Genomic DNA, 26,851 nt, shown 5'->3' with positions numbered 1-26,851 from the left:
GCCACACCAACCGGCAACGTTCACCTTTTCAGCCAGAGAGCCTTGCATCACCTTGCAGTCACGCGCGTTGTGTGGCTCAAGCTTAGCCTTTACAAAATGCCGCAATATGCGTGCAAACGTGCGCTATGTGGTCCGGGCGGTTGTTTATTTATTTATTTTATTTTTATTATTATTTATTTCTTTTGTTCTTTTATTTATTTCGTTTATTTATTTATTTATCTCACTTACGTCTTCGGATGTTCGACGAGCGTTTTTTTTCGGCGTCGAGGGAGCGTTTTAAAACGTAGCTGCTGCATTTACTGCTTATGCTTTCCAAGCGCGCAAGATTAGTGAAGAGAGCAAAACTAATCGCTGTGGTTTTTAATGACCGATAGACGGAAACTCAATTTGGCTGGAAGGGGATAATTAAGTGGAGCCCAAAGTAAACCCTCAATATGCTCCTCTGAGAACACCGAGTGCCCAGGTAGTCGATACCATAAAGCCGAGAACTAATACTTGAGAACTAATACCAATACTTCTCCATAAAACCCTTGAATGTTTTCACACTGTTGCCATTTTACTCAGGTCTTCTCGCTATAAAGTTGTGGTATTTTCAATATAAGGAAATGAAGAGCTAGAGCTAAAGTTTCCAGCTTGAAACGCTCTCCTTTTATGCCTTTTAAAAATACCAGCAGATCTGTACTTGCAATATTGCAAGCAACATGACTTTTTTTTTCAACTTTATTTAATCTTGATGCGCTTGTTTCACGGCAGCAGTCTTGCAACTAAAGCAAAATTGTATAATTTTCTTCACAGCCCCTTCCACCAAAAATGCACTGCATGTAAACTAAGTCTAACAAAAGCTTCACCACTGAACTCATAACATGTTACTACGCACCAATGCAGTATATACACATTCCACACCATTGGCAGACATGTCACCAAGTCGGTGACATTGCTTGGAGGGGCCTTGAAGACAACAAAATACAAGATGGGTTCACTAAAAAGACTTCTTTGTCTCCCAATAACAACGGTACCAACTTTCTCCCAAAACTTCGAACAGTTTCAAATCCTCCGGTATACTGAAGATGTTAAAAAAAACATACAACAGATTAACGAAACCCCCCCACTTGCAGGCAAAATCGTTTTGACATAATCAAATCTTGTTCATGCAAATCGCAGCCACTGACCTAAGCCACAGCCAAGAATTATGACTGGACAATTATCGTAGAGGGGCCGCTAGTTCAGTTTGACTGTATCACTTGAACACTAACATCCAGTTCGCATTCGAGTGATATGTCTTCATTCCTGGCTAATATAACGTCACTGAAAAGCTCGTGTTACTGCACTGTGGCCCGAAATTCAAAAGTTCTTCGCTATTCCTTGCATTTTTTCAGCTAGGCAAACATCTTTCGTGGCTGCAGTGGTGCTCAGTGAGTCATGCAAGGCTAGTTCTTCGAACTGAACGAAGTTAAGTTTTGCTGCCGTGACCCCTTTAAAGCAAAAGACATTTTTGCTACAGCAAACTCTTAAATTGAAAGTGAACCACATGCAATTCTCCTCACATGTAAAAAAAAAGATAAAATAAAGAAAGGATAAGACAAAACAGCAAGTAATTTTTCAAACACTTTACTGTGAACCAGGAAAATACAATCTTGAGAGTTCCCGTCTGCAATCAGTGGAGACAAGATAACAAGACAGGCGCAGTAGAGATAGCGTGCCACTTTTCTAAAAAGAATTCGAAACGAAGACATTTGTGAGCTTAAAATTGACAAAGCGCCTTATGAACTGCACATATATTTAACCAGTTCTGTCCTGGCTTTGAAGAACAATGGCAAAAGCACGTGGTCACGCCAGGTTGCATGACTTTCGGTGTCTTGAACTCGAAGTTGCACGTTTGTACACGGAAATTGGTATAGAAATTAAGGCAAAAGGTTACAACTAAGAAACTCGAGCAAGAAATATCGGCTAAACACAAAACAAGGGCACACATGCAATGGAATATATTACCACGTTATGACGTTAATGATATCTCGTCGTGACGCACAAAATTGAGTTGGAAGCCATTGCTTGACGCGAATCGAGAGAAACGGAGGTTTCGAAGCTTGCAAGTAACGCTTGTGGAGGTTTTCAAATGCGAAGGCGTCGGTGAAAGGTTTAAAAAAACAATGCAGGTATTTGTGGTACTGCAACGACGGCAATAGCGTGGTTGAAGTCAGCCTTAATTCGAGATTTGAAGTAAATTTGTGGGGCAAATTTCAAGGGTAGCTCTGTAGGCTTAGCAAGCTTTCCCATTAAATTCCCAGTTTGCAGGCTGTTCTTTTTCAATGAGCACAACAGCGGGTGTGCATTTTTTTTTTTTTTTGCGACAGCGACATTAAAGTTGCGTGACCTGTGTTTGTGTGTACGGAAACTTTAAAATTCAAAATTCACACCTGCGTTTTGACTTGTGTTTTTCGAGACAGAAAAAGAAGAAACCCAATGGCTCTCAATTCAGTAGTTTGTACACCACAATTCCAGTGCGATGAGAGTAAACTCAAAAAAACATCGAATGACAAGCAAAGTATGGCTAAAAATGCACTGCAAATGAAAAACATCACTTCAAACAGGCTACAGAACAAAAAAAGATATTTTCTGCTCAACATAGGGTGATCTATAACAACACTACACATATCGCTGCTAATATTCTCTATATACATGAAGACAATTATACTAATACACAGAATGTCTTGACAAGTTGTGAGACAATGTGGCAGGATTGTTTCTAAGCTATGTCGCCAAGCAAAGGAGGTGAACGCACTGGTTCCGATAAGAAAATGGCTCTAAAGGGACTTGGAAAGCTGCCTTGTACCACACTTGTTAAACAAAAACAAGGGGCCGTAAAGATATAAGAAAGAGTTCTTGGATATAATGACAAAGTGATTTGAAATTAACATGTGCGGCACTCTAGCAATGTTCACTTTTTGTGGTGTGCAAAACTATTCTAATTATTAGCAAAATTATGTTCAGTTTAAAACTGGGATGTGTTTCAGAGCTGGCATCAAAAATGGAAGGCTCTGGTGATTAATAAGCTACAACAACAAAGAAAAAATGAACAATGTCATTCGTCTAAAAATTTATTTAGGACACGAGTCCTTATGACACAAATTGCAGCTAAAAGCAAAAAAAGCGTTTGGACGAGATTTTGTCGATTTATACTCAAAGCCAGTGCAACACAAACGAAACGCAATAAAAGGGCAAAATGAGATTGTGTTCGTATGATATCCGATGAGCAACAGAAATATGAGCCCTTTCTTCAAGCCGTGCTCTGTTTTCTCTGCGCTGGTTTTTAAAAAAAAAAGGAGTGACTTGCAGCTTGAACAGCACGCCAGCTCTTAAAAACATCTTTCAAACACTGTTTTTTTCGTCGTGTGAAAAAGTAAACGACCCCTCGCAAACAAATTCTGCCGCTCTATACACACACTATGCAGTCTGAAACAGTCAAAACAGCAAGTCCATGAACTAAAACCTTTCACTGGAGCTGTCCAGAATAAGTCCCGTAAGCACACATTAGGCGACAACTTGCGAGGCAGTGCAAATGCGGCAAAAAAGTAGCAATAAAACACAAAAACGCTTCACAACGTTAGACACTGACAAAGTAACGAAAATTGTAAAAGATAGTAACTGTAAAACGTGATTTTAAATGCGCGAATCCAATCCACATTTCAATATCAGCACACAAATCGCGACAACCAATAAAACACCATGGACTGAATCTTTTTTTGGGCTGCAGTTCAAAGTCAAATCACGTGTCGTATCTTTCCGGTGCTAGGCACACACAAAGTGAGATTCAATGGGCTTGATCTGTTTCGTGTGCCATTCAGCATTGAAAATGAAGCAAAATCAAAGTGAAGGATGTTGTTTTTAGCATGAGCTTAGGAAGCTAGAGCTACGACAAGGGTAATAAAACACGCTTTAACGACAATGCTGTGACTTGCTTTCTTTGTGCTCATAGCTGCATGGCTTGGTGTGCCGTCAAGCAAAAAGAATGGAGCGATCAAACGAAGAGTGCCGATGGCAAAGACAATGCGTCGCCGTTGCAGGGCGGTAGCATATACAACCCAGCCCTTACATCGTTTCACAGAAAAAACCCTTTCGAAGTTTTTTTTTTCTAATTCGCGTCTCAATCGTACAACCTTTGAAAAGCACCTGAGGTTTTACCCTTTCACTCACTCATCGCTGGCTCGGGGAAGAGAACAGCTTTCCTCAGTCTCAACACTATGCTTAAAAACGTCATATTTCTAATCCTTATAAACTTTTATCAAATGCAGCTGCTGTATTTCTCTTCTTAACATTTTGAAGGTGTCAGCGGACAGTATCAATTACTACATTCTGGAAGAGTGTGTTTGCCGCACAATGACATAAAAACTGCCTCGAGAGCCCGTTCCGGTAGTAATGCTTTGGCCCTGTTGTGCGTTAAAATGTCAAGCCGTAAAGCCTGGAATAAAGGCTGGTAAGCCTGCCAAGGCAAACAATAACTAGTGACTGGTAATGCTATGAGTAATGTGGTCACTAGGAACCCCTGTCCAGAATTGAGAGGTGATGTGCGAATAAAGTTTTGATGGTCGATCAAAAAGCAGCTTGAAGTAATTGCAACTCGAACCTTGAACAAAGTACCCAGTACCTCAACTTAATAACTCGATCAGGAAGCGGGCTAAGTGGCATCAATAGGCATTCTCCAAGTGCAGCCTGACATCCAAGTTGACAGAGCGACAACCTTAGCAACGTATGACTCCTCACATCCAGACTTTCGGTTTTGAAAATCAACTTGAAGCACGAGCTGTACATTTGCCTCTATTTGCATGAATGCAAACAGGGTGCTGATACATATTCGAGTGACTTGGTCGTCGATTGCTTAGCATGGAAGCTCAACTCAGCAAACCACTGCAGTAGTCAGTAAAGCTCGTTCCTTTATACTGTCCGCCTAGGCATGTCACTGCAAATTAAATTGGCCAAATTGAGTGAGATGCTCAAAGCATTTGCTAAACACGAATGTTTGAAACATAGCTACAATCTCAGGTCTACGATCTTTTATGGCAGGCAAAAGACTGTGTATAAGGCAATGCCTCCTTTGGCAGATTTAATGCACAGCAAAGGCCAATGCTTTCCAACCCTCCTTAACAGAAATGGCCAGTCAACTCTGTTAATATAAAATTATTCTGTTTCTGGTCAGTTATAGCCAACAATAAAACAAACAATCACGTCAACCCCTTGAAACTTCTTGGCACTTTGAAATTGCAACCAGATATAGAACATCAGTTTTGTCTGGCCAAGCTACATTACTCGAGAGAAAACAAAAACTCACGTCAACTTGAGTTAATAATATGCCCGCAATAAACTCTGGAACACATAATTATTGGTGTTTTAGCAAAACAGGATTGATTGCAGACGATTTGACAAGATATGAGAAATGCCGAAAGCTATGGTGAAATGATGCGCATAAACTTCCCATCAGTGCTTGTGAGAAACACAGCTGGAAGATTGAGCTCTCAGATACAAGACTTGCCTACGCAGATGCCAGAAAAAAAAGGATTGCAGACTTTGGCCGAAGTAAGTCGAAAGCCGTGTACCGGTCACGCCTCAATACTTTCAAATCTTTGCTTCGAGGTTTGCGAGTTTCCTGCTAAAACAAACAGCAAATTGGCTCAACACATTGGCTTCCCAACTAAAAGCAGTCTTTTCCTTGCCTAGTGTCCCTCCCCTTTCAAGCATCTTCCTCTTCCTGTCAGGCCTAAGACGCTTCAGAGCTGCTCCCCAATATAAAAAGCACAGGTTGTGTACCGAAGAAAGCTGTTCCTTTTGGCGACATTTTCCCCCTACTAAACCGACTACTGGCGGTACACTGTAAAATGGTTTACACCCTTAAGGGTGTCACTGTCTACAACTGGCACCCTTTTAGTGCCCTTTTCGAGCCTGTTTTGTACATGGGTGTTATAAATGACAAACACCCATACAGGGTGTTAAAAGGGTATCAGCTAAAGACAGCGAAAATTTCCTTTAACCGCAGCACCTTAGCGAAACCACACGAAAGCACTCTTTTCAAGGGTTTTATAACTGACAAAACGCACTTAAAACGGTTTCAGAAGTGTCAGCTGTAGACAGTAAAAACTTCCCTTAGCGGTACTAACACCCTAACAAGAACACCAGGAAACACCTCTTTAAAGGGTGCTGCAAATGACAAACCATCCCCTGAAGAGAGTCAAAAGGGTGTCATTTGTAGGGGGTGAAAATTACCCTCAAGGGTGTCAACCATTTCACAGTGTAGAGACGCAACTGTTCAGCCCTGTTCAGCCAGATAGGCTTAGCCCACTTGCTTGGAGAGCGAGCTGATGGCACTGAGCGAGACGCTGGAGGCCGGGCTGCGGTACCTCGGGCGGGAGAGGCCCATGCCGGCCGGGTTGGGGCTTCCGGCACCCGTGCCGCCCAGGGGCGAGGGGGCTCCCCCGAGCAGGGAGCACGAGGACGAGGCCGAGGACAGGGCTGAGCCGTCCTCGGAGGCTGAGGACGACCGCCGGTGCAGCAGGATGACGTTGCAGGTGTCGTGCCGTGAGAGGAAGTGCTCCAGGGTGTCCCAGCCGCCGCCCACACGGATCATCACGTGCTTCTCCTTCAGAAGCTGCGAGGATGGCAGGAGAGATGAAAGAAGCGAGTGAGGAACGGTGGTGAGGTGAGGGCACTGCGCTCGACAAGACAATTTTTTTTCTTTTTTGGCGGTTTAACATACCGGGAGTACATTTGAGCTATGAGGCCTGACCTGTTAGAGGGCTCCAGGTTAACTTTGACCATCTAGGAATCATGAATGTGCACAAAAAAAATTTCAACACACAGGTGTTTTCGCTTTCCGTCTCCATCTGAAAAGCGCACCCGCCGCGGTGGCTCAGTGGCTAAGATAAGATAAGATAAGATAAAACTTTATTTCCGACAAGCGGGGGGCTCGGAAAAAAGTGAAATTAATTCACTTGACAAAGTCCGAGCCCCGGTTACAGACAGCAACCGGGGCTCAGCAGGCGTTGCGCTGCTGAGCACGAGGTCGCGGGTTCGATTCCCAACCGCGGCGGCCGCTTTTCTGATGGAGGTGAAAAGCAAAACCGCCTGCATGTACGAGATTTGGGTGCATGGTAAAGATCCCCCTGCAGGTGGTCAAAATTAATGCGGAGCCCTCCACTACGGCGTGCCTCATCGCCTGCGTTGCGTCGGCGCATTAAACCCTAAAATCAATCAATCAATCCATCAATCAATCAATCAATCAATCAATCAATCAATCAATCAATCAATCAATCAAATCAAATCAAATCAATCAACCATCTGAAAAGCAGCGACCGCCGCAGCCGCGGAGACTGAACCTGCGTCTTTGGGCTCTGTAGCAACAATTCCTTAGCCACTGTGCACCACTGCAGCGGGTATGAACGAGACTCAGTAGTTGGGGCCGTATTCTGAGTCCCTCCTCCACTCCATTCGCTCCCTCCACTCGGCTGACGGGAGGATTCCGCAATGCTTATGCATGGGGAAGTCGATCTCGAGGATCTCCTGCACTGGAGGCTTGAGTGCAGCAAGGACTGAGTATACTAGGGTTGGACTCGTCACAGATAGCTCGTGGGTAATCTGACAGTTAAAAATATAGGTGAAAAGTGAATGCCACATTACTTCTCAGAGAGTTGGCGGTGAGTCCAACACTGATAATCGAAGAGCCTTAGTGATCTCGAAAGAAAAAAAAAATGCAGAACCTCCCAAGTGGGAGGAATTGTCAGATGAATGTGTAAGCCACTTTGGTAGGCACCATGTCCGTTTAAAGGCGGCTTCAACACGACGCACAGATTCATTGGTAAGAATCTTCTGCCACTGTAGCCAGTTTTTTGTGTTTTGTTCCAGTGCAGTGCCTTGTATAATAATCATGCCAAAAACAGGGGGGGCTGAGCCCCTTTTTGACAACAGGAAGGGCTTAATCCCTTCTGACCCCTATTCCAAAGCCACTGCAATTCCAGTTTTCCAGTTTTCTAGGCTGCTTATTAAGTGCAGCGAAAAATGCATACCAAAACAGCTACCAATAATAAATTCTGAGAAACGTTGTTCGGACATTATTTCACTATTTTCATCATGTGGCCTGGGAGTAAAACTCGTATTGCAGGCCTTGGGACGCAAGGGGTGGAGTGCTAACTAGGAAAGGGAACCAGCAAACTTGGCAAGTTGCATATGGCAAAAGTTATAAGAATAATTGTTTGAAACATAGAAGGAACCGGGAAAGTGTTACACACGTAATACAGCAAATTAAATAGTAAACAAATGGAACCGACCGAAACCAAGCCAGAAATTTACCTCTAGCAGCTGTTTTACAAAACAACGTTCCATTATTCTAAGTGAATTTTTTGGGACAGAGTTAATTTTATTTATATTTAAAATAACAAGGTTTCAACTGCAAAATAGGAACCGCATTATTAATGTATACAAAAATTACAGCCCATAGACCTGCCTTCCAAGAATTTTGTGGACATAGAAGTCTCAGATACCCAAGGCTACCACATACCGCTTCATGTTCACAAAACCGAAATATAATTTTGTAAGCAGGAGAATTATCTTGGAAGTCGCTTGGGATCCTGAATACAGTTGAACCCCTTTATAAGAGACACGTACTGGGGAGCAGTTTCTGTCTCTTATAAGAGATGTCTCTTATAAGCAGGGAACCATGTTTTCACTTACTAATCAGAACCTCGTTCAATGTGGGCACTGTATGACTAAAATAAGCTCAAAAGAACGCTACAGCATGTTGCAAAAGGTTCATTCTAATTTATGCTTGGCCCACAGAATTTATGAAACAGTTCTGAATCTTTGTTTGCATCATGACTGTATTTACACTGTTTTTTACAACCGATTCTACAAGCTTTTTTTCCTTTCACTGTTTATGGAAGATGAATCATAGATGTTGAGTTCACAAGCCTGATGAATAGCCAGAGCGCACGGCTTCTTGCGCTGTGTGCTCAGGCTATTCATTACGCTTGCAGGACTCAACATCTGCGGTGCGTCTTGATTGGGAGCTACGCGAGTGGGAGAGCCCGCATGTGCGGTCGCGCTCCAATGGATGGCAGTAAGCTTCAACCGCTTCTGTAAGTTGCATTTCCATTGGCAGGGCTTCTCATCATCATTTCATAGCTGACTGAACCACTGTGTTTGCTGAAGTTATAATAAATAGCGACTGCAGGCGTCCGCCGTCCACCCGTGTTTCCACAATGGAAGCAACTGCAATTAGTGACTGGTGGCACTGCATCTGAAGTTAAAATGTCTCTTACAAGCGAGATTGTTGAATAAAGTTCAAGGATGACTTGTCTCTTATAACCAATCTTCTACATCCAATGTCTGTTATAAAAGAGGTCAATTTAATGGGAAAGATAGGGCAGCCAACCATGTGGGTGAATAGTGTCTCTTATACCCATTTGTCTCTAACATCCATGTCTCTTATAACGAGGTTCAACTGTAGTAATTTAGGATCAAGGCTTCACCTCCCCTCTCATTTCTATGTCTGACAATCATGTCGCCGTTATTCCACATACTCCAAGTGTGTGCGAAGGTATCTGCTGCAAACAACTTATGTAACGCTGGCCAATATTCCACACTACCTCTAAAGTACTCAGTGAACTGCATGCGGGCGCTTCATGAAAGCACGAAGCCTGAAAAGCGGCGAAATCAGAGATATAGCTAGCTGCCTTGTGCGCAAAACACTGATGGCATCACGTGTGCACTATATTTCCGCTCCCGCACAGTGATAAGGCATGGCTACAAGGACAGTCCCAAAAGTAAACTAAACATAGAGTAACTTTCAATACGCGGAGCAGCCACGTGATGCAAGCCTCAAAGGCAGACACAGGCAAAACACGAATTTGACATTATTCGGAAAAAAGGGAATGGCCATGCGACCTGCTGGCTCATTTTCCGCAACAGAACCTACGATGTCATACCAGCCTACCCTGCGATTGGCTGAGACCGGCAAAAGCAAACGCAAATTAGGCTGAATGAGCTATTCGTGCTTAAATTTAGGGCGAGTTCTTTTTAAAGCAGCAAGAATTTTGAGGTGAACAATTAAAGTTGCAAACGAACACGTAAACACCAAAGCAGTTAGTGTGGCACTTTGCTGCCGGCTGACACTGCCTAATACAGCCGTCGGACGCCCTCGACTTGTCTGACAGAACACTGAGCGACTCACAAAAGCGACACAGTCACTAACATGATCATGTTTGTCAAGTCATAGCTTACGTTTTAGGAAACGATTAGTACGAACCGTAATAAAAATACGGCAGGTGTAGAGGTCCGGCCAGAAGCACAGTGCCAACACTGGCACTTCAGCAGTATTGTAGCGCCACGTATGAAAGTGGGCGATGGACAAGATAAACCAAACAAGCGCCTGCGAGATGGGAGCAGCCCTGGTCAGCGGGCTATATTTAGTTTTAAGGCCCTGCTTTTATTACGTCATTGAAACGTCACGAAAACACACAATTTAGCACGAGAATTGAAATTTTGACTTCGAGCATCTAATTTCTCAGTGAATAACGCATCGTTTGCTGCCGCGCAAGCACTTAGGGCCTTATAAAACACTAAATCTTTCGAATAAAACAAACTTGTACTTTGTCCGCATGGCTCCTTTAAGGATGGTAACACAAATGTTAGTGGAGGTACTTAATTAAGCCATTAAGGCATTAGAGTTCGACTTTTCGGTGTCATAATTATCTGTCCTTTGCATTATTGCGATCCGAACCTGGAGGAGACCTGGCCAATTTGAGGGCGCAAATCGCCGGTGTTTTCAGTGCACTTCAGCACCGGCCAAACACGCGCACTGAAGCGGAAATCGAGAGCAAAGGTGAATAAATGAAACTCTTCCGCATTGAATCGTATGTACTCCATTACAGTCGGCACACACACAAAACAGTACTAGAGAAGCGTCACTTTATGCCCATCAGTGATGGCGGCCTAGAGAGTAGTATACCACTAGAGCCACAAAAAATAGCCCACCTAGTGGCACTGAATGCCACTAACATGCTACTATCTTTGCTATCTCTCCGGCTGACCACGCTGCCGCCAGGTATCTTCGGTAGCTTCCCACACTCCCTCATTGCCTGCAGACCCCGTTCAATGTTCCGGTAGCAGCGTGAAATGTCACCCTCTAAAGCCACGACAGCAAATTTGGAGAACTTTCGCGCAGTTCCGTAGAGTTTCATCAGAACGGTACAAGAATTCTTGTTTGGTGCAGTTTGGCGCATTTGGCGCAGGAGTGGAATCGCTGCCTATACGGAGTTCTATATACGCAAGTGGTGTTTGGGAAGGTTCGTTTACCTTCTTTCGTTGTGGTGTTTTCTCATCTTTCGATTTCCTGGTTTCCTTTTTCATGTCGCATGTGTGTTTGTAATGTGTGTATCCTCAATAAATCAGTTGTTGAAGCTCGGTGTCTGTCCTGTCTTTGCCTTCATCCTTTCACGCTAAAAATTTGTTTGCGATAACTATATACCAACATGCCCAAACCTTTCCCATTCTGAACAGTTCTAGAGGAGCTGCTGTTCGAACGAGGGTTACAACCACTCGCTTCCCTCACAGCACGTGTCGAAGTTTTAAAACCGGCGCTGACAAACCGTGGAAGAGTGTGCGACCACCCCAAAAGACAACTCTCGCACGCTGCAATTCAGCGGGCAGTGTCTCTTGTGCATTAAGTTGTTTCTTTTTAAGTGAGAAGGAAAAGAACAGTGCAAGCGTCTCTTGAATACCGGCGGCAGCAAAAGTCTCCATACCATGCGAACAACCGCTGAGACGCAGCTGGGTGGCCCAATTTATACCCCCACCAACTTATTTCCTCACAAAAGCCGCTCCTGTTTAGCAGAAAGACCAACACTGGAAGCACATCACACTTGAAGCTACAGTACAGGTTGTGATTGCAACGCTGATTGCTAATCTCGGCAAAAATGATTATTCTGTTCCCGTCACGTAACACCCTCTCCTCTCTACCCCTCCAAACCGTCATGCTCTCCCTCCTCCTCCTCCTCCTCCTCCTCCTCCTCCTCCTCCTCCTCCTCCCTCACTCCCTCCCCCACTCAGACTGCTCCCATGATGAATGCAATGAAGATTTACTGAAGGCAATTCAATTTTCCTGCGCTGGTAACTGTGTGCGTCATTTCCTATGAAAATGTGTGAGCGTAGTGCTGTGAACAACAGCTCACGCCTTCGTCGCCTCCACGTGACAATATTCAAACCCCTTGCAAACATTGTTTGGTATTCAATTTGGCTTTCAGTGCATGTCATGGGGTCGGAGAAAACCCCAAAGTGGATGAAACAAGAAGTGCGCGCAAGAGAAGGCCTAAGGAAGAGGAAGAGGGAGAATTCAAGTTGGCCGATAAGAAGCAGACCAACCCTGGAATGCCCTGAAGAACCAGAAGAAACAACAATGATAGGGCAATCAACCGTGGGCCTGAGGCAAGAGCAGCCAATCGAGTGCAATAACAACAACGCTGGGGAAAGCCAAAGAATTCGTTTGTGTGAGAATTTCATTGCCGCAAAAGTGAAACATAAAAGAGAGGAAAATCGCTAGCAAACTGAACATTTATTTCCCGAAGTCGTTAATCACTTTGTGAGCTTTTCATTGCTAGTCGTTGAGCAAGCCCAAGAACGACCGAATTGGATCAAACGCATTTAAAAACAGCCTGCGGGTTCACTTTCTCTGCACGTTTTTCTCCTTGATCCTCAGCACTAAGCATGCCTGAGCATGCAAGCGAAGCCAGCTTCTTGTGTTGACGAACTTTGCCAGGCCTTGTTGTTTCAATGCTGTTCACAAAACTGAGTGAGCACTGCTTTGTTGATGTACGGAAAGGCCGCAGCCGTCACACTTTTGTACTGCGCACATGCGCCATTAAACAGTGGTGCCTTGCTCTTCAGAATGGAAATGTGCGTCCAAACTTCTTGGCGTTATTCCCCTTTCCTGCACTTGCGCCACTGACTTGGGCAATGATGGCCGCCTCATCTCGTAGCAATAAAAAACGTTTTCAGGCTGGTATAGGCACCTTATCGAGAGCTTACCGTAGCGGTGGGAATTTCGCAGTCATGGGATTTCGTTATTGTGGGGTGTTACTGTAATGCCGTGATAGCCAGGAAAACAAATTTAAGCCCCGGAGAAGAATGCCGAGATGGAGGTCGGACAAGAGCGGGAGGAAACGGCGCATGAGGCGGACGGTCCTGAAAAGATCTCAGAGGAGCAAGCCAGGCAGACGTGGTTAGGTTATTCACTGCACAAAGAAAGCCTAGGCTTTGCCAACCTGTGCTTTGACAGCTCCCACACGGTGGCATTACCGAACCCATGGAGAGTCACACTAACGTGTACTAGACGAAAATCTGGCGCCAGTGGATAGGCGAGCAGCGCTGCAGCGAGTGAACACCTCATGTACCGAGTAGGCCTGTTCCAGTTGTCCTTGGCATAAACAGGCTGAGAAGTTGCTAGTGGCTGCAAAAACAACATTTTTGTTAGGAGATTTGAAGTTTGTTTATTTTAAAGCTCGAGCTCCAAGACATTTATCTGTCAGGGATTATTTGGAAGCTCCATGCAAGACGAAGAAGAAAAACATTTTACCACAATTTTTTTGTTGATTTTCGTTTCAAGAGCCAAAAGAAGCCACGTGGCTAGCCAAGGCGAGTAGATGCAGAACGCTGTGCATGCTGCGACGGTAATGCCCACAATGGCACGCGACTGCAGTGCCAGATTTCCCTCTAGTATATATTAGTACGAGGCTCTATGCCTGGACCCACCCAGTGCCATTTTCTGCCATGGTGGCAGTCCTGATTCTAGGGCACGGTGTAAGATACTATACTATTAGGTGAGGACACAGCTTGCATAAGAAACGTCTATTCGTCGTTTTAATAAAGTCGCCAAACTGATGCCGCTGAGACAGTTGACGGCAGCGCCCTCCAGAGGCAGAGAAAAGAAGCTGCCCGAGCACCGGCTACTCGGAGGTGTTCGGATATTTTCTGCTCCTTGTCGGGCTTTCGGCTCCTTTCGGCTCCTTGTCAACCGGTCGTCTGCTTGATGTCTGCTCACCGCGGCTTGGCCGACTCCGCCGGCCGGTGGTGCAGACAATAATTCGAAGAAAGCCGTGCGAAAGCCTTTGCGCTCTCTTCCCAGTGTTTCAACGTGTTCTAGGCATGTGTTTTGAGTCGGTAACAATCAAAAGAAGGTAGAATACACTAAACCGAAGGGAATGTGTGCCGCGGTAGTCGTCGAGCACAAGTGAGATTTATTCTTGCGCAACGAAAAAGTTGGGTGCAAATCCTTTATGGAATACGTACTGCAACGGCTGGCAAGGAAACGCGATATTATTTAACGTTCCCTGCGATCCTAAACGAATGAATGCGTGCTCTGCAGCCATCCCCAGCAGAAAATGATATGCTGCCTGCAGTCAGCATTTCTCTGAGAGTGCGGTTGCGTGAAAGGGTACTTTTCGGAGCTTGGAGGGGAAGTACTACTGAATGTCGAAGAGGTGCGCGCTCGCAAACGATGCAGTGCTGCTGATTTTACCATTGGCTACAGCCCCCCCGCTACTCAGTAAAAGCAGCCGCAAAAAGAAAGCGTCCGCTGCCGCAACAGCGCCCGACATACAAGGAAAGTAGCCCAGTTTCTGAAATGGAACAAACTAGAGGTGAGTACGCTGATGTTTCTTCGTCGTAAATGATGTCGCACAACTGGGGTAAGTTCACGCACGAAGCAGCGGAGGCGAATCGATGTTGTCAAAGTCACTGCCAGTGTCCAATGTTCGGAAAAGCTGCGCGCGCGTCAAAATGAACTTAGGAAGCCCAAACTCTCGCAGCTGTTTTAAACAATCCAATGAATTACGCGTTACGATCGCGTTGAAAGAGTTCACACGGGGAGCTCACACAGACAACGTTGTTTTACACGCGTGCCGCTGGTGCCTGCGAATTACCTTGCTTCGGACAGTCGTTGGTCAAGCCACTTGAAGCCTAGGATGCTGCGAAGCTTAGTTAGGAGTTCTGCCACCAGATGTCCTTTCAATCAAAGGTCCATGTGCGGCGCCACGGTGCCACCAACTCTATAATTGACACGTTTTTAGGCTGCTGTGTCCACACCTAAAAATGTATCTTACACCGTGTAGCGATGCCGACACCAACACCACCATGACAGAGCACGGGTACTTCTAAGCTATGTCGCGTCCACTACGGACAAGCAGTCACAAGACAGTGTAGGGGCTTTATTAGTGATCAAATTTAGTTCCTTATTGTTTCCCAGTAATTATTGTTTTAGGAGTTTCTTTCATTTCGTTTTGTGTTGTTCTGTTTGTTGGTTAGTGCACTCACGCATTTTCTTCGTTTGGGATGAAGGTGTGTTTTGCTTGACCGGCCAATGACTCCTTCCTCTATGATCTTTCTGACTTTTATCATTTTAAGGAGACGAGGTGTTCAGATATACTAAAAATTTACGAAATATCAGTACATAGTTGGCTCTGCCTAGGAACATGCAGACATGTGCAGGGAGTTTTTTGTCATTGTTTCACTGAGTTGTTTTCTCACATGCTGCCTTTCTGTTCATGTAAGAGATAGCATGAAGCATCTGCCATTCTCTGTGAGATTAAAAATTATTGGAGGTGTGTGAATATCCAGAACTTCAAATACTTCGGGAGTAGTACTTTCTATTCGATTTATTTCGCATACAGTTTTACGGTTCAAAATTTGTTCAAAATTTTGTTCAAAAATTTGTTCAAAATTCAAAATTTGCGAATAATCAGGCACTAAAAGTTGGCTCTCCCGCTGGGCAGAGAAACTTCCAAGCTTCACCACAAGGCATGGTTCTTTCAGTTGGCTTTCTTGCACGACGCCGAGGCTGTGCGGAGAAGCTCAACACGTGTCGGCCATTCCCGAATTGAGGCTTGCACACTAATCCGGGGCATGTTAGATGAAGCAGAAATGTCCTCGTGTGAAATGTATAAGGCGAAAAGAAGTTTTCCGTCAGTATAACACCACGGTTGAGAAATCGGGAGTCATTACTACTCTACCAGTCATTACCAGCCATTACCAGCCAGTAGCATGCCTAGCCTTTTTTTGGTGACTGGAGAGGCTGCTGCAGCTAGGCAAAAATATTTCCTGTGTTCACAGCACGTTAAAGAACCTGAATTTCTTCATGGCAGGGCCTGCCGAATGTTCGCACCGCTGCTTTACCAGCTTGTCTTAATTTCTGGGAATATTTTGTACTGTTTTCATCCGAAGCACTACCACAAGAACACTTGATATCCTAAGCGCTAAGGCAACTTTTTTTGTAGCCATTCTTCAGAAGCTTTATACACACAACAGTGAACATACTCAGCTTCAAAAATAATGAAGTTCCACTCAGTTGTTACTACTCAAATAAGATTTGCAGTCATTAATTTAATATTCGCACACCTCTAGAAATTATCAATTTGGATTAGCAGGCATCAAAAAATCTTGCATCGCTGCAGCCTACAAGATTTGTAGAAGCACCCTCGGCATCATCTCGAAGAATACAGCCAAGCTCAGGGGTAAAGTGGATGAGAGGCCTAGAGCCCTCGGGGATATTGACACAGCCATGTTCAAGATGGCCTCGGGTGTTTGTGGTTTTGTAACATCCCAGTATTCAGCTTCACGAAGGCTGTGTCTGGCACTCCGTCCAGGTGTATTGATAAGAAATGCTAAAGTGCCATCTAGACAGAATCAAGGGTGTGGGTGGTGGTTACAAGTTTTGCTCAGACGGTACAGAAGCTGCCACTAAACGTCTTTCTAGACAAGACACTGATTTGTCTCGATATTCACTAGACTGGCCTGACTGTTTCCAGTCATGGACTAGCGAGAGTCAGGTACTTATAAATTACAGTCAGATGCAACTCTATCTGGCCATATAGAATTCCAAGCCAATACCTCATTCCCGCTGCACAACTTGCGGTGAAAGCGGTCTGTCTTGCTTTTAAAAAACCCAACCCGCGAACTGTGTCTGCTCACTGACTAGATAAAGTCACTGGTTCTTATAACCATATTTCCACGCTTCTAATGTGCCTCCGATTGTAATGCACAGATAAGTTTGCTTATAAGAATTTGAAAAATCATTTGACACTGATTCTACCCTGCAAATTTAAAAAAAAAATTGACACCATGTACCTTGCAGAAGCCAGTTTATTTCGTGCACGGAACAGAAACATGTAAAATCCCTTGTGCTTCATACACTTGCTTATCCAGCTCTTTCGAGCATTAAAACCAAAGCGGAGTACATTGAAAGCCGATTTCGATTTTGAGCCCGCCTGAAATGCGCGCGCAAATTTTACGGCTACTTGTAGCGAAAAAAGGTGCGCATTAGAATTGTGCAAATATGGCAGTTGTTAACAATTACAAACGATTTGACATAACACGAGTGACGGCTATGTCGGCTGTGGATTCAGTAAAAATCAAAATCAACTGCTTTCACCGCGTGAATTATAAAGCGGACTCGAAGTGTAGCTATCGCAAAACGCTAGCCAAAACAACGCCCAAAAACAAACAAACAAACGAATAAACATATATGGAGGGTGACTGGAGCCCATGACCATGACATCTATAGGCAGAGGCAATGCCTCTACACCAAATACCACAATGACACAGTTGTCTGATTACGAGTATCTGACAGTTTTTTACATCTGGATGGCACTCTCAACACTTTCCAGTTCTGTTTCGTATGAACAGAGCACTAGACACTGATTCAAACAGCAAGTCAAGAATCTGGCTTTCCTCCCCAGCAAGAAGGATTTACAAGGTGGGTAAGGTTGGCCTCAACGTTTCAAAAGAATGGTAGTCCTTCCTAAACTGCTCCCGTCGTGTTCATTTCCCTGCCTCCAGTGACAACATTCTTAATTCTCCTGACTAGTGCAACGAAGCCATTGCTGGTTTTGCCGATTAAAGCCAACAGCCTGCCTTAAATTTCCAGAAGTGTTTGGGCGGTCAACGGACGATGACTTTGTTTGTATGGAAGAATGTGTCTCGAGACTGGGAGAGCTTGAGAACAAAGAATCTATCATTGATGTCATGCACGGGGACACAAGAGCTAAAATATTGGTCACAGCTGCTCCAATATGATGGGTGTACTTGCCTTTGTCCCACATAAATGTGTTTGTGGTCTTTCTATGGGTATCTGACTACCGTGGAACCCTGATAATACGACTTTCAAGGGACCGCGCGAATGTGTCATTGGCCAAGGTGTCCTGTGGTTGGGATACTACCACCTAGTAGGTGGTAGCCACCCTAGTAGGTGGTCCCTTGACAAGTGGTTTAAGAACGTATTTAAATTAACATATTTAGCGCGTTCTCGCGTAATTTGCGGCGCCCCAACTGAAATTTCAAGTTGCTAAACAAACATCTGTTTTGTGCGCCCCACCCAATCTGCGCTATCCGCGCTCAGTCCAAGACTGTTAGCCAAAGAGCCTCACAGATATGTTCGTAGATATCCAGTACGACATGACAGAACCTTTTACAGGTGATTTGTTCTAATTTTAAAGCCCATTCTACGAACAATTAGCCTCCATTTCTGGACAAACGAGGTTGTAAACAATAAGCTGTGATCATTTTGAATTCATTGCATGAACACATTGTCAACAGGAACTGTCTTCACATACAAAAGGTACCACGGCCATTCCTTGAAAGTAACTTGAACAATTCGGAACATTCCATGTCTCCATGGCTGCCCCATGAGTTGAGGCGGAAGCCACAGTGCAGTAGAGGTAAATTATTCTAAAGAAGTCTAGACTTATTCCATTTAACACTGAAGCACCTACACTTGTATTTACACTGAGGACCCAAGAGCAGAAGGCTTCATAGCCATGCATGTTTATGTATTATGTCCTGATTGTCTTCCAGAAAGGAGCACCTTCTCAGCTCCCTAAGTAAAGAGCGTACGGCTGTGCAAGCCATTTCTATCCAAAGCTCTTCGAACTTTTGAGCAGTTTACTGTATTTACTCGAATCTAGGCTGATACTTTTTCTTAGAAAGTCATTTACGAAAGCCGGGGGTCGGATTAGATTCAAGGGTGCTGCTTTCCTGCCATCGCTAGACACTCAACGCCACCTTTCAGCGACAGGCTTGCAGCTAGCAGGTTTGCAGTAGAGTGTACTAGAAGCAACTTTTTCTAGTACACTCTATTTGCAGGCTCCATTTTGCTTCTTTGAACGTTGTGTTCGGTGCTTGCTTGCTAACGTCGCCTCGTGACCTCGAGAAGTGCCTGTGTTCGTGCCACAACAGTGCCCACCAAGCGGTGCCACTACACCGCGGCTTTTTGAGGGTCGAATTTTTTCGCCAAATGCGTCCCCCCAGGGTCGATTTTTTTTATTGCGGATTTATATTCTACGGACGAATCTATATTGAGAAAAAATAATCAAAATTTTTTTTGGGTGACCGTAAAGTGACAAAAAAATTTGTTGTCTTGTTACATACATGTGGTTTATTATGGCGTTACACAAGAAAATTTCTGTATAAAAACGAGGGAGTAACAAGCCGGCACCTTCTGAGTGAGTCAAAATAAGATAGACATCAGTTTCGCGAGCGCAAAGAGTGGGAAGCGCCTGAAGGACGATACCGAAACCAACCCCCGAGCACCTGCCGGCGCGCGTGGCCGGATGCGGGAGCGATAGATGGTGCACTGCTCATAAAATACAAAAAAAAAAAAAAAAAAAAAAAAACGAGAAAAGAGCCTCATCAGTTCCGCAGGCGACCTTGGTCTGTGGCAGGCGCAAGAAGCCAGAGGCGCCCGGGTACTTGGTGGGCGATACCCAGCGCGCACCCTCGTTAGGAGATCCGCAAGCGGTAGCCGGCGCGCCATTGAAGTAAATCATAAAAAAAAATAAAAAGAAGAGCCATCGGCGCAAGAAAAATATTTGGTGTATTTCCGAAGTCTGGCAGCACATGCCAAGCATGAGACGTTGGCGAAAAAGGCGCGCTTTTTAAAGATACAAGCGATGCCGTACATGTACGTCATTGACCATTTTGAAAGTGTTTGCCGATGCCATACATGTACGGCCGTGACCCTCAGAGGGTTAAGTGGAAAGTGAAGCCTAGGAGGCCGAGAGAACTTCAAACCTCCAAGCACAGCGCGACTTTGGCATCGGTGAGAAGAACATACACCAATGGCGGAAGCAGCGGAACGAACTTTTCAACTGCGCTTCCAAGCGAATGACAGGACCCAAGAAAGGTCGACACCACGAAATGGAGAAAGAAGTTGCCGACTTTATCCGGCAGCAAAGGGAAGGTGGAGCGCCTGAGACGATAGATATGGTACAGGCGAAGGCGAGGGAGATCGTAAACATACGAGGCGTCGCACGAACTCAGTTCAAGGCCAGCAAGGGCTGGGTCACTCGTTTTATGAAGTGTTTTAGGTTCAGCCTGCTACGGTGGACATCTGTGTGCCAAGAGCTACCCCCTGACCCTGAGGAGAAGCTTCCAACACTTTGTTATCAAGGTGCGACTCGTCCGATCAGACCCCAGTGTACTTTGGCATGCCTGTGGCCGACACCGTGAATGAGAAGGACACGAAAGAAGTGGAAGCCAAAACTGCAGCAGCTCACCACCGTGATGTCGTGTTGCGCGGCTGATGGGCGAAAGCTGCCGCCGTACATTATTTTTTAAGAGGAAGGCTCTTCCGGCCCGGGAAGTGTTCCCTAAGAACGTCGTCGTACGAGCCCATGAGAATGGTTGGGTGAACGGTGCCCTCGATGCAGATGACGACGAGGAGTGAGCATTGAACATGCTACAAGTGCCGCAAGCGTTAAAAATACGCGTTCTAGCCTCAGTCCACTGCCTTTTTTTTTTTTTTTTTTTCATTCGGCCAACATTCAAGGTAAGCTTTTTTTTATTCTATAACGTTCGGAATTTTGCGGGTCGTCCTAGAATCCAGGGCGGCCTAGATTCAAGTAAATTCGGTAGCTTACTGCTTTCTTTCATGGTTTCAAAGCACGGGCACTTTGAACACGCCGTTCTCTGCCCTCTGTCCGATCAGCTGAAATTTCCGTATGTTGCACCTGTTGCATGTTGGGTAGCCTGCTCTCTGTTAAAGACATCGTTCGCTTTCAGTAGGCTTGGGTCCGCTCTGCTCAATCGGCTTGGTTCGTCACGGAAGCACTCCAGTTCTCTGCTGCGTGCCCTTTTCTGAGGAAGACCACTTCTTTGTCACGGTAATGTCATCAGAGGCACTTCATTCACACAGTTCCTGCCTGTCCTTAAGATTGCTATGACATCCAGAAGTGCTGCTTAGTAAACTATACTTCCATTGTGGGCTCGTTTTCCCACAAAAGGACCAACAAGCTGCGATTTGCAAGAAAACCATCCCACCCATCGTCGCCTTCACTATTGGAGCAATGATCAGCTTTGTTTTTGTTTTTTTTGTTTTCCCCGAATTTACAGTCTTGTACGTCACATAGTCAGGGCTGTCATTCAGTTGTCCGCTGCCCTCGTTACGTTATTGCTAATGCTCGGCAGATCAGGTGCTCCAAGAAGTAAGCTGAACTATGCCACTAGTGCGATCGTGAAATCACGAGCATGAACTTACAAAGCTACCGATGCCAATGATAGGAGACTGGCCACTCAGTGCTTCCATGTTTGCGGGACAGAAAAATGTAGCTAACACGTCAATTTTAATTCCGGTACAATCAAATGATTTGCGATGTTTAAGAGTTGCAATAACATCTACCTGTTCGGGGACAACTTATATGAATTTCCATTGTGTAATGCATATTGAAAAAGCAAAAATATGTGCCTCCAACTGCATTTCTTCGTAATGGCAGCCACAAGGACTTTTATCACACAACTGCAGCTAACAAAGGGGAAAGCTTCAGAATTTTAATCAGAAATGTGAAGAAATTGCGAAATAAATTGTTAAATTCGCTGAAGCACACAGTATAACAAAATGAGTCTGCTTATAGATGCCATGTCAATGCGATTAGTTCACTGCCAAATATACAAAAAAAAAAAAAAAGAAAGAAAGCTAGAAAGCTCTGTAAAGGCACCTTCACTGCGGGTTGACCCTTATCGTGGTGAAGCCACCACTCAAGCCACAGGAGACAGCTCCTGGGGTCTCAAGTCCCAGAAACAAAAATATGCCTCCCAGAACAGCCCAGAAAGGGCACATAGTATTGCAGTTTGCCAAAAATTAATGTTTCAATGTTTTACTGCGAGCCCTTTGGCACCTCACAGTCGATGCGACCACCACTTCGAAAATAAAATCTCTTGTTTTATGGGCACAAGAAATCTTGAGATTTCTGTAAAGCCGCGTAGAAGAAAGAAAGAAAAAGTACTTAAAATAAAGTTCAGGGTACCTAGCAGTTATGGTTCTGCAAGCCCTGGGAGCTAATATTGATTTGCTTTTTTTTTACGTGTGGAAAGTTGTCATCAGTAAAACCATCAGCATCCCTTGTCTAGGCCCCAAAAATGCTTGCAACCTTGTAAAAAGAAACCACAATTTTGCCGATCGGAGCATTACTTATTTTCCAGAAACTCGTTGGCATGACGCCGTACTGGCAAAAGTTATTTCCGAGTTCCAATATAAGTTTAACATCAATCAACCACAACGTTTTTTCAGATTGCAGATTTTCGCCAAAATTCCTGGGAAATCGGCAATGTTTTAAAAGAGACCTAAATATCGCAATAACTTTCAAATCTTAACCGAATCCGAGACTGCTGAAAAAATCTCGTGGCTCCACACAAATTTGCAGTTCTAGGAACACTAAGAAGACCTACTACACTGCAGTCAAGCAGAACAGCATATGCTCTTTCAAAACACAGTAACTTGCAAGGCCACACTCTGATTACAGCGCTTGTGCTACTATACTAGAAAAACCAAGCCTAGAAGTCACTTCCCGCCCCTCCCAACTCTGGTAACCATATTTCAGTGTTTAGGACACTCAGTCTACACAATCATCACTTCTGAAGTGAAATTTTTCTTAGTGGAGACCGATGGCATCCTGTGAAAAAGCTAATGCACTTCCCCATAGGCCGGGTGGTCAACCTAAAAGCTCTGATGAGATCTCTGGAGATACAGCGCATGCGTCAAGCTGGGCTTTCATTGTGTCAAAAACAGTTACTTGAAAACCTCGACAAAGGAACGCTCCTAAATTAGACAATACACACATCGATCATGGAGAAGGAGTGCAATAATGTAAGTTTATATCATAAACCATGTGTTCGTATACATTTAGACTGTTCGTACATGTGTTCACTTTGTGCGCCAAAAATCGTCGCATGGCTTTGTTCTTCATTTGCTATGTGGGTCTTTGAAAGCTTGATGATCGATTGGATGCGCTTTCAGCGATGGTTCTGACGCACTTTTGGCGCAGCTTTGATGAGAAAAAGCTTTCGTGCTTCTGTCGACTTTATTTAAGAAGGGATGATAAATTTTTAGGTGCGGAGTACCTTAGGACCGCAAAATGTCCGTCCGCGTCCGTGCGCGTAGCATTTACAATCGCAAAAAAATCACACAGGCAACGGCAGGATTCGAGCCTGTGTCTGGTAGAGCAGGCAGAGTTAGTGTCAGTCGTCTTACCATTAGGCTACGACCGTGAGTTAGCACCCGAGAGTCAAACGGCTTACTCCCTCGCCTGTAACGGTGCGGAGTACCTTAGGACCTCCCAATGTCTGTCCGCATCCATTCATGCACACCCCACCATCGAGCGAAAATCAAACAAAATTCAATTTGAGCTGTGAGTTGCAGTTTCAGTTAGGGAATAATCAAGTTGCAACTCACGGCTCAAATTGAACGACGGTCAGGGCGCAACTTGGATGTCATTTCAAGTCCCCCCTGTACTCCGCACCCTCGCCATCATCCACGGAGTGCAGACGCTCCCATTTTTTTTTTACCTTCATTCTGTCTGTACCACCCCTCGTACAGTACATACCCACAACCCCTGACCACCAACCCAAAAGAGCCGTGTCACTTCATTGAAGTTTTATCAAAACTTGACATCCAATGATACCACATTGTTCACGCAACCATTTCTGCACCAAAATTTAAAAGAAAATTTGATCTAACCATATTGCCGAAAGTATTTAAATGCAGATGTCAACCCTTTCTGCCACCAACCAAAAAGACTTCTGAACCTTAGCTTCACATCACCTTATCACCTTTGTGCATGTTTCTCAGCGCGACTACAAGGAAAAATTTTTTTTGCTATTTTCTCAATTCTTTGCTTGCAATGTGTTATGGGAATATGTCATATAATGTGTCTTACGGTTAACTATTTCAATATCTGCCCCTGCATTTGTACTGACATCTTTCTTTGTGTTTTAAAAGGACACTGAAGTGATTTGTAAACATTGCGGGATTACTAGCGCAAATTGTAGTCCGGAGTCCATAGGCCATGTTTCGACCACTCTGAGCGCGTTTACGCGAATTTATTTAGTAGAAAAATCAATTTGAAAATGCTGTCCTCCTATTTGCACTCTCGCTCATTTTCTGTAGCATTTTCGTGTGACGTCAGGAGGAGATGAGCTGGCAATTGGCTGCGCTACTGCATGGCTCGCCGACCTTTCGACAGAGTCAGTCGGCCCAGCGTTTAGTCTGCTGGCCGCCGAGAAGTTGTTGCAATTCGTTCGCTCAGTTGAAACTAAGCCACAACACGTTTGTGAATGGAAGAATGTGCCTTTCTTTACTTTGTTAGTTTGTACACTGTATCAAGCTCCGAGTCTGGGTCGCTCCACACAAGCGCTGCACAAGTGCACAGGCGACGCTTCGCTGACTGGTACGCTAGTAGGAAAATCTAAGGCCACTTGAAGGCAGGAGAAGAGTCAGCGAAGTCAATATAGGTACTAAGGACATAAAATAACTGAAACTTTTACCGTACAGCGCAAAACTAGGGAGCAGGAACCACTTTTTTGCGCTGGGTGAACAAGCACAGCGGTCAGCAGCACGACCACACATCTGCGAACGCTTTTCCGTCTAAGAAATGCAATTGATAGACATGAGATATTGTGGAAACTGGGCGGGTTCTTACTGCATGAGCGCGATACAAAAAATAGTCACCTAACCTGCTTGAAATGCTAAAACTAAATAAAAGTGTGAACTGGTTATACATTATATACTTTATATTTCCAAGGCCAGCAGCGCTCGCCCGTGGCCGAGTGGTTTGGAGCGCTAGGTATGTCGGCGCAAGTGTTTTGCAAGTCGCAAGTTCGAATCCCCGTGGGTACGTGCTTTTCTTTTATAAGTTAACTTTTTCGCTTTCCGCCAATGTTTTCTGTGCTGAGTTCACCTTTTTTTGGGCCGCAACGTTCATTGCTCCACGAACTAGTTCACAGAACGCGCGCAGGCTGACACTGGCGCGCTAGCGAGTTCTCGTTGGCGTGCTGTTGCCATAAGCACCGACTGCTTGCGGGCAGTGGGCACAGGCCAGAATCAGCAGACCCTTGGCCTGGTGCAAACACGCTTTTTACGATACAGGCATGAGTGAGGCAAGGTCCAAATATGGGGGAAAAGCGCATGGCATTTGAGCGTCTGCGGGGACGCGGAGGGTGTTCATCCACTGCGTAAGCCTCGGCTAGTGATTGCTACGATTCCAAGCCGTCCTGGGAGGCCTATCTTGGGCATTTTACAGCCGACAACATGGCAGAAGCGCGGTACGACGATTACTAAGATATCGAGAATGCCCATCCAACGATAATGTCAGATGTTAAGCATGTTGTTTTACAGAACCGAAACCGAACTTTTTTGAATGCTAACCTTGGACATCGTCCAATCACGGTGCATCTCCTCCTGAGGTCACAGCCTTTAGTTGGTGCGGCCGCCGCGAACCGCGCATGGTAGTTTCTTTTTTTCAGGCTTCATAAAATAATTACCGACTTATCAACCAAATAAACAATGAAAAGTGTGTTAATTTGAGCCAGTCTACGCAGTGCAAGCAAAGACGGGAGCTTGACAAATTCACTTCAGTGTCCCTTAAATTTGTCAAAATTTGATTGGACTAAGCCATATGCCCGTTTGTAGCTGCAAAACTCCACATGGAGGAAAGGACCTCGTCAGCCAGCCTCTAGTCCATGAGACCTACTGTAAATAAATTGACTTCTAATGTTGCAAGACTGCATAATGCCCCACCACTGAATATCATGTCTGCCATGCGTGAAGCCTGTCGATGACGAAGAAAGCACATTGCTAAGTAACGTCACTCTCTTGGAGCCTGAAACCCCTAATTAACCCATTAAGAATGCATTAAGCAAAACAATTATGTTCCAAAATTGGCAATTTCTTTTAAGGCGTGAAATACTTCAGTAACGTGTTCAAAACAGAAAAACATTTTCTGGGAATAAGCGCAAAAAAGACGGTACGTAGAAAAAACACACAGGACAGTGCGCCGTCCTGTGTGTTCTGTTCTACGTGTCGTCTCTTCTGCGCTTATTCGCAGAATGTATAACGAACTCGCCCAAATTTCAGTTGAGAAAAATGTTTGCATTTTACGGCAGATAATAATGTGTTGCTGGTCATTCCTCACTCCACCATGAAACAGTGTCCCGTACCTAGGGCATTTGATGTGTATTCTCTGAAATAAATTCACAGTCACTGTCCACACAAACGTCATCACTATCTTCTTCACTTGAAGAATCAAGTGCAACACCGACATCATCACTCGCAATCTCATCATCGGAAGCAGAAAGACATTTTGCTCGAGAATGATGCAAAGATGGGGGCCGCATTTGTTTATAACGTGCAGGAAACACAGGGAACACATTCCGCAATCTAGCAGGCACACTTTAGTTGAACAAAAATGCCAATGATGGTACCTGCGCTGCCACCAACATTTAAGTGAAAAAACACCATTTGACGAGCTGGGCTTGTCAAAAGCCTCTTGGGATGTTT

General features: G+C 44.8%; 1 protein-coding gene across 3 annotated transcripts in view; it reads right to left on the bottom strand.

Moving 5' to 3' along the window:
* Positions 1-1,592: 1,592 nt before the first annotated feature.
* The window catches only part of LOC144141176 (growth arrest-specific protein 2-like), a 273,543-nt gene continuing 248,284 nt past the window's right edge, over positions 1,593-26,851 (bottom strand). For all 3 annotated transcript variants that reach the window (XM_077672733.1, XM_077672735.1, XM_077672734.1), the window contains one exon: positions 1,593-6,634. In XM_077672733.1, the coding sequence (XP_077528859.1) occupies positions 6,320-6,634 (315 nt within the window). In that variant the 3' untranslated portion in view covers positions 1,593-6,319. The remainder of the gene's footprint in view (positions 6,635-26,851) is intronic.

Source organism: Haemaphysalis longicornis, unplaced genomic scaffold (genome assembly GCF_048455015.1).
Source record: "Haemaphysalis longicornis isolate Haplotype H1 unplaced genomic scaffold, Haemaphysalis longicornis Haplotype H1 scaffold_6, whole genome shotgun sequence".
Lineage (NCBI taxonomy): Eukaryota > Metazoa > Arthropoda > Arachnida > Ixodida > Ixodidae > Haemaphysalis > Haemaphysalis longicornis.
Note: the sequence above shows the minus strand (reverse complement) of the source record. Positions and strands in the feature narration are given on the sequence as shown.